Source organism: Dermochelys coriacea, chromosome 11 (assembly GCF_009764565.3).
Source record: "Dermochelys coriacea isolate rDerCor1 chromosome 11, rDerCor1.pri.v4, whole genome shotgun sequence".
Lineage (NCBI taxonomy): Eukaryota > Metazoa > Chordata > Testudines > Dermochelyidae > Dermochelys > Dermochelys coriacea.
Window position 1 is genome coordinate 6,449,229 of NC_050078.2, and position 13,028 is coordinate 6,462,256.

General features: G+C 41.9%; 1 protein-coding gene and 1 long non-coding RNA gene across 3 annotated transcripts in view; one reads left to right on the top strand and one right to left on the bottom strand.

Annotated features, from left to right (window-relative positions):
• LOC119863364 overlaps positions 1 to 5,573 on the top strand; it is a 165,937-nt gene extending 160,364 nt beyond the window's left edge. The window contains exons 4-5 of one of the 2 annotated variants that reach the window (XR_005295583.2): positions 3,634 to 3,738; positions 4,335 to 5,573. This is a non-coding gene — a long non-coding RNA (uncharacterized LOC119863364). Of the gene's footprint in view, positions 1 to 3,633 lie in introns of both variants that reach the window. The other variant, XR_005295582.2, reaches the window with a different exon arrangement.
• The window catches only part of CNTNAP5 (contactin associated protein family member 5), a 310,836-nt gene that overhangs the window by 9,467 nt on the left and 288,341 nt on the right, over positions 1 to 13,028 (bottom strand). The window contains 2 exon segments of the mRNA XM_038421715.2: positions 742 to 813; positions 6,382 to 6,600. Of these exon segments, the coding sequence (XP_038277643.1) occupies positions 742 to 813; positions 6,382 to 6,600 (291 nt within the window).

Here is a 13,028-nt window from a genome sequence, read left to right on the forward strand (position 1 = left end):
TTTCTGGCAAACATTATTCATTGAGGGCTCTCTCTTCAATTACATTTTTGTGACTTTGGCCCGTAGAATCTAGGTATCATGAAAAGCAACTCACCACAAAGCAACAGACCCTTTGGATAAATGCTGATTTTTAAAGGAATGTGGAAAAAATACATGACGATGTGAGGACCACTTGTGAATCAACAGATGCTTTCGCTTGTAAGAGAGTTTCCATATGGTCTCAGGAATTCCATTACACACCACACTTAGCTTTTAGAGAGTTCAGAAGATAGATGAGATATGAATGCTACATTACATGACCAGTCAGAGGGGTGTATTTGCGTGTATCACTCACAGCTGAGCCATGTCTTAGAAAAACAGATGCTATTTTCAAAAAGAAAAGGAGTACTTGTGGCACCTTAGAGACTAACAAATTTATTTGAGCATAAGCTTTCATGAGCTACAGCTCACTTCATTGGATGCTATTTTGTATTTTGAAAAGACTTAAGTTCTTCAGAACATGGACTGCATCTCTCTATTTGTTTAGGGAGCATGTAGGATGATAGTCCCTGGTTCTGACTGGCACATTGGGATGTTGCCATAATATAATTAATATTAATAATAAATGCAGCAGCAGCAGCCTTGTAAAGCCCTGTTTTAGAGTAGAGCAGAAAATGGGGGTAGGGTGCTGCTGTACTTGTTTTCTGGAAAAAAACATTTTCTGATTGCATCATTCAAAAGAAAAAGAAAAAAAGATGTTACCTCCGATGACAGCTGAATCGCTTCTGATTGCATTGGTGAGGGGCTCTCGCTCATCCGACTTCCCAAAGGGATCTGCAGTTGATTAAATACAAAACAGCTCATTGTCTATAAGCAACGTGCTGAGTTTGCTTCAGCACTTGGAATGAAGTTACCTACCCTGGTCTGCCCTCAAAATAGTGGTTTGGAGTTTAGAGAATTTGATCAAAGAAGAGCCCTCTTAAAAACAGGTAAACACAGGACAATACCCTTAGGCACTTTCAGAGACAAAGCCGTGCAAACCGTGAATTCAAGAAACTAAATGGGTAAAACCAACACACTATAATCCTACCACAATGCACCTGCTCACAATGGTAGGGAGACATTTGACCCAGGTAGCCTGCTGGGAGCCTGTCAGGCTGAACAAAGTTACAATGCCAAAGAGACAAGACTGGGGTCTTGTCTACACTACCGCACAGGGTCGACCTAAGATACACAACCTGAGCTACGTGAATAGCGTAGCTGAAGTTGACGTACTTAGATCTACTTACTGCGCTGTCTTCACTGCGGTAAGTCAACAGCTGATGCTCTCCTGTTGACTCCGCTTATGCTTCACATTATGGTGGAGTACCGGAGTCAATGGGAGAGTGCTCAGTGGTCGATTTATCGCATCTATACTAGACACGATAAATCGACCCCTGCGGAATCGATCGCTGCCCGCCGATCCAGCGGGTAGCATAGACGAGCCCCAAGAAGCATCTGGAAAGGGAGGAGGCTAATACAGGATATATGGGTCAGGTTCAATCTAAGGGAGACAAACAGTGTCTTGGAGGCGGGGGAGAGGGGTGGTCTGTTGGAAGGGATCTCCCTCTTCAATGCAGAACAATGGTGATACCACATGTTCCAAGGGCAGAAGCTGTCAGTGGGATGCATTTAAATTGGACATGTTCTGATCTTTCCCCTTCAGCTGCTACAGGTCCTTCTGGTTTGTGTTATCACATCCATTCCCATACTTAATCTGCACCCATGTCCCTTCTGTGGCTGCTTTGAACCTTGAGAAGGAATACTTCCTGATTTTGGCACGTAGGGTCTGCCAAACAATTTCTGCTGCACAGCACAGCGAGCATCACTCTTCATTGAAGAGACTGGAGCATCTAGAGGGTTCTAAAGAGATCAGGGTTCCCAACTCCTGTATCCAAACACCCTCAAAGTGTGGGGGATCCCAGAGCCAGTTTTTCCATATCTCATCCAAACCAAAATGAGAATCAAACACCTTACACTTCAAATCCAGATCCAGATTATGGGTCAAACCTTCACTGAAAGCCAATGGTATGATGATAAATTGCACCAGCTGTCCCCGCATGTCCCACATCCATCTCTAGCTCTATGTCTGAACCATCCAGCCTGTCTGTATCCTCATACAAGGGCTTTTATCTCAGCTCACCCTTTCCCCTCTCTGGTTTCTGTCTGCAGGAATGCAGAGCTGCTGTTTTCCCCTTTTACAAGCCTCCAGGTTATCACACATAGGCCTGTACTTGGGAGCAAGATCTGATGGTCTCAGAACAGATTGTATGGCATTGCCAGGCTGCTCCTTTCAAAGCTGAGATGTGGAGGCCTTAGAAAGAGATGCAAAATGCTGCAATGCCTCATTCTTATTGAACGCTCTTGCTTTAGTAGTTGACTCGGCAGACTCTTAGCACTTCATTAAGTGGGATTTTTCCCTTCAGACAAACGAGCATATTTGTGTGTTGGACAGGGCTAAATTTTCATCTTTACACAGCTTTGCTTTGCACTCTTTGTATTTACAAAGAGCCTGATTCTCCTTTGCCCGGCACCTTGGGCAGTCATTTACACTAGTGCAAAGCGAGTGCTAATGGATACCATTTACACCCAATTTTACCGATGTAAATGGCTTCACAAACTGTAGGCCACAGAGAATCTGGCCGAAGACATTCTGAGGTTTGAGAAGTAGTTCTCTTGCCAGTTTTAAAGATCAAAGCATTTCCCTTCTTGTAAACAGATGCCTACAGTGTTAGGGGAGGAGGGTTTGCACTTCTGCAGGTCACTGATGTTCAGAGCAGATGCAGTCACAGAAATGATTTTGAAGTCAATGGAACTGATGACATAAATAAATGCACACTAGCAAGGATTACATAATGAGTCACCCATTTGGGATATGGCTCCCCAAGTGGGAACCACTGCAGCTCTTTTGCAAGTTCTCTTTTCCCAATGCATGGAGATTGGGTACCTTGAGAAGTAATTGCTCATATACAAGCAGACTTTGTGAAACACCAACTCATTTTAGACCAGAAAAGCTTGGTTTATACATGAGTTGACTATTAGCTAATTTTGCGCACCATGAGGCAGATCCTTAGCTGGTGTAAATTCTCATAACTCTGTTGAAGACAATGGAATCAATAGAGTTATGACAAGTTACTCCCTCTGAGGAGCTGCCCCTATGGCTTGGACAGAGAATTCTGACTGGTGTCACAAGTCACCTGCTGAGATTGCATAAAATGAATGAGGGGTAGGCGAGACTTTTGATCCACACGTCCCATTGTGTAAAATGTTGGCCATACATGCTATTAAAGAGTCCTTAGTCTTTGACCAAAAATTACTTAAAGCTAAAGGACTTTTATAAAATCCAAAATAAGTGTTGGGGATTTAAAGGGAACTTTGAGTTTCTTTCTATGGTTTAATCAGAATACAGGTCGACAGACCTTAAAGGTTCTGTGAATTATGTTTCACCCAAGAAAAAGTCAGGATACAAGACAACGAGGTGTTTGTTACAGAGAAGCAGACGGCAAGTGACAGCAGAACCTTCCCCTGTGTGATCATGGTAAATTCTGCAGCCGAGAAGGAAAAAAAGTACTGTGTCTCATATGATATTTTAATAGGACATTCTTTTCCTTTTAGATATGACCCTTGAGATAACGCATGAAGAATACTGGCACCAAAGGGCACCTCAGTGAAATGGAGACATGCAATGTCTCACATGACTTCCACAAGCAAAAAATTTTGGTACAGTATCTGATTTATGAAAGTATTTGGGTGATATCATTTAAATACACAAGGTCCAGATCCTCCACAGATGTAAACTGGCAGCTGAGGATCTAACCCTCAAAATACAGTAATGACCACGAATACATATTTTCTGAAAAAGCGTTTTAATATACTGTGATATTTGCAGTATTTTAATATACTGTGAACATCCTAGAGTAAAACATCAGGGTGCCATCAATGTTGAGTTGGAGTGGCAACTGGTATATGTGCTACCACGTAAGAGAGACTGATTTATGGAGCATTACAAAATATCATCATCACAGGAAGTCACTCTTCCCCTCAGATGTTCCAATCAGAAATTCTGGGCATGGATAAATCAACCATGGCTGAGTGGATTTTGTTCAAAAGTAGTTTGCTAAGAAACTTTCCTGAAGATCTAACAAACATTCCAAGTTTGAAGGAAAGTGTTTTAATTGATCTCAAGTTATGTGCACTGAAAGCTTTTTCACACATTCAGAGCAGGATTTCCAGGCAGGTATCTTTGCTCTATCAATGGCTTAGAAAATCAGCACACATATGTACAGCAGTCTTTAAAGTTTGTTTTTTGTTCTCAGACATGCAGAGATGAGAAATCAAGAACTGAAACTGAGAAATGCAGAGTAAAGCTGAAAATTAATCCTTAACTTTGCCCTCCTATGATTATTTCTTAAAATATGGTCTCTCTTTATATATATATCAGAATAAATTATATGTAAAATAATATAAAGTATAATGGAATACAAAATGGAATTTCTTATATAACCATTACTCACAGTATAGAACATACAGTTTTCAGAACTGGCTTGATTTAAGTCTCAATGAGATCTATGAAACAAGTCCACTTTGAATGTTGATGTTATATTAGGTATCAGTTATCATGATAAAAGAGTAACCGTATTTTAAAGCAGAAATAGGCAGAAATATCATTGAGCTTTCACCATGACTTTGTATTAGCTGATATCTGAGTGCTTATCTAACCTTAAAACTGCCTTACATCTAGTTAATTGCAAGATTTAAATATGAAAGTCTAAATCCTGCCCCATTATATCTGAAATTAGAGTTTTGACTCCCTCTTTGAGACTTAGGCTTTATTCTAAAAGTCCCCTTCTTGACTTTATAGGTTGGCCTGAGATAAGTGAGAGCAAAATTTGACCCACAGAGTGATGAACAGAGTTTGTGCGTAAACACACGTGAGAATGCCTGCATGCCCGCACATACACAGCAATCCTAAACCATTCACCATTAACAAGCCATGTTTCTTCAGTTAAAAAACCAAGCACACATACATTGTAATCCATTCCCCACACAGAGAGCAAGTGTAATTATTTCTCCCTATGCAAAACATTAATAGCATCATTTGTTTTCTGCTGAATACCATGGGTAGAAGCTGAAGGAAAGGGGGATCTGTTGCAAGTCCAAATGTCAAGGAAATAAATGGCATTAGGATATAAAACATAGGAAGCTTTATGAGTTATCCAGCAGGGAAGATAAAGTGAATTCATAGTTCAAAGGATTAAAAAAAAACCGCTTCCATTTTTTACTCCTTTCTGGTTATTAAGGTCTCTGCTACATTCACTAGCGACTAAAACAGCGACTTGTGTGTCCCTGCCTGTGGTGACAGTACTACCAGCTGCTCTGTGGGTTCTTTTCCCGCCCGGCATACTAATACAATATACAAACCACTTAAGATTCCCAGGGGGCAATTTCACGATTGCAGAGGAAAATGAACTGCTTAGGATCACCAGCTAGCAACATTCAAGTTATGTGCTTTCACTTAAAACAAAGCGAATGATGCACATAGTCAGTGAAAAACACAAAGAGTAACACTCTTTACTCTGCATTGACAGAACAAGGAGCAATGGTCTCCAGTTGCAGTGGGGGAGGTCTAGGTTGGATATTAGGAAACGCTATTTCATTAGGAGGGTGGTGAAGCACTGGAATGCGTTACCTAGGGAGATAGTGGAATCTCCATCCTTAGAGGTTTTGAAGGCCTGGCTTGACAAAGCCCTGGCTGGGCTGATTTAGCTGGGGTTGGTCCTGCTTTGAGCAGGGGGTTGGACTAGATGACCTCCTGAGGTCTCTTCCAACTCTAATCTTCTATGATTTCCATTAGCTAGAGTAAAATGACAGTTAGTATATGGCATGATTCCTCAGACTTCAGGGCATATGCTGGTCAGGATCTGGGGTCAGGAACAATTGTGTTATATGCAACACCATACCAGGTTTTTGTTTTCCTTTGAAATCTCCAGCACTGGAGCCATGATACCAGACTTCACGGACTGCCTGCAATGGCAATTGAAGTCCCATGTTCCTGAGATAGAGTTTGGACTAACCTTTGCAAATCAGGCTTTATTCTCCTATAATGTCACATTCCTGTGGGCATTTTTCAGGCAATACAGGATCTTAATCAGGCTCTAATTATTATCAGGATATAACCTTTAGTGGGTGCAGACCTGAATAGGCTTTATCTGTACATCCCTATCACTTGTGTGTTGATGGCTTCCAAGCCATCTTGCTTTTAGTATCACACTTACCGTGGCAGCAGGAAGGGAGGGAGAAAATCCCACGCGGAGTTCTAAAATGCTGGTTTAATAGAAGCCTTAGTTTCTTGACAGGACATACCTGATGAGGAATATACTGTGGTGACAGTGTTCACATCAGCCTCTGCTATGTATTCACAACTCGATTCAGTCAAGGAGCCTGTGACAGTCACAGGGGCTACGCTGGGATGTCGTAAGGCGGCCTTCAGTGGAGCTATGTGATTGTACTGGACAGAGGAGAGGCATCCGATAAAGCTATGTGCGTTCGCCTTCAAGACTTCAGAATCTAGCCCCAGACTATCTGCAACACACAACACGATCAGAAAGATGTTTTAAACATATCCTTTTGCTGGTTGATTTAAAAACCCTTTGCTAGCTTACCTGACCTTATTCACCCATTCATCAGCTTCTCACCCAATTATCTCCTTCTTCCACTGGAACCCTAGGTCTGAGACGATATCCACATTTAAATCCCTCTTAAAGATGCACATCTACCATACTACTTATAGTGAATGGAATTGGCTTGTAAATAAATAGCCTCTGTTGTTCTCCTTCCCCTAACCAGTTTCTTGTTTGTCTGGAAAGCACCTAACACATATTCGATGCTACCATAAATCATAGAATGTAAGGCCATAAGGGCCATCTAATCTGATCTCCTGCAGGCCACTAACATGCTAAACCCAACAACTGAAATTAGACCATGGTATTATAGTCCACAGGAGACTAAACTATTCTGTGTCACACGCAGAGAATAAGAGGGACTGAGATGCACCAGTGCCTGAGGTCCCTTCAATGTCAGGGAATTGATGAAGTGAGATATACCCAGATGAGCCTGGCAAGTCACCAGCACCCACATGCTGCAGAGGAAAGCAAAAACAAACAAACAAACAAATAAATAAATAAAAATCCTAACATCACTGCCAACGTGACCTGGGTGAAAATTCTTCCCTGACCCCACCTCTGACAATCAATCAGTTAAATAGTAACACTGATTATCTTCAGGCCTGACGTGAGATTCATTTGTCAACATTTGCTTCACAGAATCTGAGTTGTCAGAGATGGACAAGCCCTAGCAGATCATCTGCTCTGTCCACTGCTGACAATACAGGATTGTTCAGTGATGCTCATTATCTAGTACTTCATATAGTCTAATGTTGAACGTCTCATGTGCTTGGGCTTTCCAAATACCCTGGGGAGAGTATTCCACAGTATACTAGACCTATATATCTACCTACTTATATGCCCCTTTCACCATGGTATGAGACGCCCAAGTATTTACAAACAGAAACATCAATCACTATCTTTTTTCCCAGTCTGTAGGAGAAATAGCTTAATGTGTGTGTGTGGTTACGGGTGGGAGGTGGGGGGTACATGTACAGTTAGGCCCTATTGGGGAAAGCTAATTCAAGGGCATACGTTTTGCATATGGTTCTGAATGCAGCAATGCCTGATGCTTGAGAAAGACAGTGAAGGACGGGTAAGCCATTTTCTCTTTCTCAATGAGCCCCGTTTATTTACTTTCTAGGAATTGACATTCATACCGCTAAGACCTCTGTCACTTGCTATGTACATCTTTTGCCAATATAAGGGGAAAAAACAAAATAAAAAAGCCTCATTGAATGCAAGATCAGTGGTCATTCAAGGTGTGAAATCTTGTCTACTGGTAGTGTTAGAAATGTGTAGTTTATAACATTGCAAAACTGGGATTTCCAGCTTCCTCGTCTATTTTTACCCTTTCACGTTGTAAGACAATGGGCTTTAAAAACAGATCATTTTGAAAACCATCATACATATTTTTCCCAGTCTACATTAAATAATTTTATTAGCTGATCTCAAAACTATCAGACTTGGAGATTAATTTCCCCCTCCCCCAACAGTTGACAGTTCATATTTCAAGATCTTCTGGATCATAAAGGGCCTGATCCAATACCCAGCGAGTTTGATGGGAGCTAGATGAGGCCCACAAAGCTTTGGTTACAAGCTCTAAAAGGAAAAAAAAACCCCTGAGCACCAATGACAACAATGTGGTAAGCAGTGTGACTTGGTATTAAAATATCATATCTCAGTGCCTGCCAGGGTTTGGACCAGTAAGCTCTTTAAAGGGCTAGTCCTGGACAGGGGAGTAGAAAATTGTTGATCTTTCTCACATAGCCTGATATTTTATGTCCTGGTTGGGGTTTTGAATGTGGATGGAGGCAAGTCCAAGAAGCCAGTTTCGCATGCTAGTTATTTCTTTGGCTCCTGGGTATTATCATTGTGCAGAGTACTTAGCCAAGTTGAGTTACCCAACTGCTTGCAGTTGATGCAATTTGGTATTACCCATGGATTTACAGATGGACCTTGTACACCAAGGTGATATATCCTTATGTGCATTCAGTGTGGTAAAGTCTAATTCTATGATCAGATACTATTGTTCCTATGTGACCCCACCTCATTCAAAACACAGGATGGACACACAAGAGAGCAGAATGAAAGTTGCGTAGGCAACAATAAATCTGACAGTTTTTTAAACTTTTGAGTGATTGACTTTGCTAAATTACTAATGTAGTGGGTTTTTTGGGGGGGATGGTAAGGGAAGTTATTTGGATTGCAAAGTAGTTAAACTGCTCAAACTACAGGTCTATGCTGAATTCCATGTTATCCTTTGGCACTTATGACTGCTGATCATTGTCTGATGCTCTCTGAGATGGCTTTAAAAAAGAAATACTTAGGTCTGATGTGTTCCTATGCAGAAATTCAGGCATAATTTTACTAAGTGTTGGTGTTCCTCAGCCACCCCAAGTGTAGGTGTGAGATATCACTCTAAGGTTCTGGGCTGGAAGGAAGCCTGCAATAGCACCTAACTCTGCAGACGGTGTCACTAGGGAAACTGTCATAGAGCCATCTTCTAGGTGCAAGAACAGACACAAGCAAAACGTAGGTGTAAATGGCCAGAACATTCTTTGTTTTCCCTACAGGAGAGATGTTTTGAACGACAACAACAAAGATAGTCTCAACAGAAATACATCCCTGATGCAGGATACAATCTGTAACTTTCAGGAGTTATGCTTTGGCCTTTCCCAAAGTGTGTGTGCAGAGGGGGAAGTGGAAGCTGTATAAATTAAGATGGGCAGGCCTGTAACAACAGATGGTGGGGTTGCCAGAGGAAGGAAAGCCTTGGCTGTATATTTCTAAAGTGGATCTTACAAAAACATGGGAAAACAGTGATTTAGAGCATCTTCTGTCTTCATGGAAGTTCCAAAAATCTTAGTAAACATTACCAAACTCGTCTGTTCTTGCTTCTTTACTATCTCTAACACAAGGAGTGAATATTTCATATCCCACAGAGCTAACACTATCTGAGTGCTTCGTTTCCTCTCCGCCTGCCAAAGGGGAAACCCAATAAATACTGAATTATGTTTCATGGTAGCTTGAAAAGCCTAAGATAGTTATATCTTAGTTATATGATAGTTTCATTAGTTATTTGAAATCAGAATTAAGGCCCCAACTGGATTAGCCACTAAAGGGCTATTACATTTGAAAAACTGAGAACGCTCAGACAAAAATCATGCTTGCAGAATTATAGTTTTCTCTACAGTTATGTTTTGAGTAACTGTATGCAGATTTTCTCAGAATGCAGATTTTTCAATGAAGTCAATGAGAGTTCTGTGTAATTTGATCTTGCAGGTTTGAATCTGCTGTTTGAATTCTCATATGGATAGCACAAATCCATAGTTATATCAGACATAAGGCACACAACTTTAACTTTGAGGGTAATTAACCACGAAAACAGCTTACTCGGTGTTGTAGTGGATTTTCCAGCATTTGAAGTCTTTAAATCATGACTAGATTGGATTCTGAAAGGTATTCCATCACAAACTGGTGGAATATCTGGGTCTGCCTCAACATGGGAGAATGGACTGCATCATCTCATGAGGTCACTTCCAGGCCTACATTTCTATGATTCCCTCTAAGTTATTGGGTTCAATACAGGAATCATTGGGTGAAATATTCTATGGCCTGTGTTATACAGTAGGTCAGTTTAGATGATCATAATGGTCCCTTCTGACATTAAACTCTACGACTCATCCAAAGTGCTTAACTGGCTGTCAGACTTGGGGTGGGAGTGTTCTACTGTGTCCTCAAAAGTCTTATCTAAGTACCTTTCTGTCTCCCTTAGCTCCTCCAGTTCAGTGACTCTGGCCTCAAGAACCCATATTGTATCTCTGAGGTCCAGGAGCTGCTTGCACCCTGTAAACACATATGCCACCTGCCCCAAAGGCCGGTAAAAGTACACGCTGCATTCAATGCAATAAACTGGATAGGCCCCATTCTGCTTCTGCCTGCTTTCAGTATTGTAATGGACATGCCTATAACGTACGACAAATTGCCCAGACATTTCCATCTAGGTCAATAGTTTTGAAGGTATTTTGTGATTTACTATGATAAAGCCGAGAACTTTATGATGGCTCCTTTTTCTGGATTGTAACAAAGGCTAAATAATTTAAAACGCCAAATTGCAAGCTCTTTGGCACAGGGACTGTCTGTTGTTATGTTTGGGCTTTGCAGCACCTAATAGAATGAGTCCCCTAATCCTAATTGCGGCTCTGGAAGCTACGATAATACAAATTAATAATAACAACAAATCAGTCTTCATTCACAATGTCCTCTTGCACTTAGAACTACACATCATTGCCTGGCACTGTCACAAACTAGCTACAAGGGAGAAGCAGAGTAATTGGCAATGAGATTTTGCACTGGAGCACACCAGCCAGGGAGAACATCACACCTTGCTGTGCTTGTTTTCCAACAGAGGTACTCCAAAGTGCAGGAGTGAATCCTCAAAGCTCTGCTGGAAGTAAGTCTGCAATTACAAAATGCTCTTCAGAAGCAAAGGGGCTGATTTCTTTTTTAAACAGGCAGGAAATAACTATGTTCAAAGGGCCAAGACAATCAAGAAGGACTTGAAAAATTTGCCTTTGAAAGTAAGTATTTTTTCCAATCACGTAATTAATGTTATTAGTGTGTTGGAGACATTGGATCAAAGGGGCTTCTGAAGGTGAGACAAAGAGAAAGCATGAACACTTTTCAGTGTCCTTTTTATTCCCCCAAGCTATTTTTAAAAGTCAATTTCACGCTTGTGACAAGAGTCAACTTGACAGCACTGAAGATTAAAGTCCACTCTCTTTGGGCCTGCTTTTTCTCCAATTGAAGTCCCTGGGTGTCCTGCCATGCACTTTACTAGTGGGAGTTTTGTCACTGAGTTCAATGGAAGCAGGTATACCACCATTTTAAGTTCTCCCTCAGTGGGCCTTAACCCTGTAGTGGATGGACCATGACTGGGGGCTGAAAGGATCATTTTATCTCCATGCTGATGCAATGCTTGGCCTCTTTTCTCAGCCTGACTAATAGAAAGGTGGTTTTGTGACAGTTAAACCAACAACATCACCGCGTTTCACTGTGGCAGCTGAACAACCTTAGCAAGGTTACTCTTGGCCATGAACAAATGGGCTGGCTTTGAGTTAATGATGAAGAAGTGGCCTCAGTCCTGCATCCATTATGAATATGTGCAGCTAGGCGCCAGGTGCTCTATGGTTATGCACGTAAATAGGCTGCCATGTCCTGCCACAAAATCGAGCAGCATTGCTGATATTGGGTTTGACCTGGGAGAAACATAATGAACATCTTGGGCTAGATCCAAGCCTGCATAAAGGCAGCATGGAGCACCCCTGCGCTCCTGGTACAAATCTGGCCCAAAGTCAGCAATTAAAGCCAGGGAAGGATTTCTCCTACTTAAGACTACCCTGGGGGGGAGGGGCAAAGAGCCATTGTAGCTGCTTCTAGTCCACCCCACTCTGGACCTTCCTAGTGCAAGGGGCAAGACAAGAGTAAAAGGTGGTGTGGGGTTGCCATATAGGCATCTTGAGACAGGATCATGGGCACTCAATGCAGTTTAGCGCCGTCTCTGGCTCCAGAGTGTGATAGGAGCAAGTACTGTGACTTGAAGGGTACGTCTACGCTGCAATAAAACAGCCACGGGTGGCCTGTGTCAGGTGGCTCAGGCTCGAGTCAGTTGATGTGGGCCAGCCGTGGGTGTTTTACTGCAGTGTAGACTTACCCAAAGGCACCACTATCCCCGGGCTTTCCACGTGGCACAAAGGACAGAAACAATGAGCTGGCCCTGTGGCCCCAATTTATGGAGCATTTCGCATAATGGGGAGTGCTTGAGAGCTTTCAGCTCAGTACGACTCAGCCAAGCTAATTTGACCTAGGCATCTTTTATACATATATATATATATATATGTATTCTAAAAGATCATCTGTCAGCTAAAAACAGGAGTTGCTTCAGGTTGTAACGTGATATTCGTTAGATGTCAAAACCCATTTGTGACATCTTCATTTTAACGTGCCCCAACGCAGCCACCCCTGTTCGATTTCAACAGGGCTCCCAACATGGTACACTGTAATGAGACAAGAGGCAATTGATGCAACAAAAATGGAGAAGTATAGAGGGCTTACAATGGAAAACATGCTTCTTTCAAGAGCAGACAGCTGCAATCAGTTCAAATAACCACCAGTCAGCCTAAAAATAAAGCTTCTAGAGGGAAGCTGAGGGGGAGACAGGACTGGGAGAGAGAACAGAGCCTTCTTTTGGATAGCGTTATCTTTATGGAAACAGAGCACGGATTTTCTCTCAGGATTAAGAGAAAACACCAGCTAAATTGTATTGCTGGAAGTGACGGCTGAGCG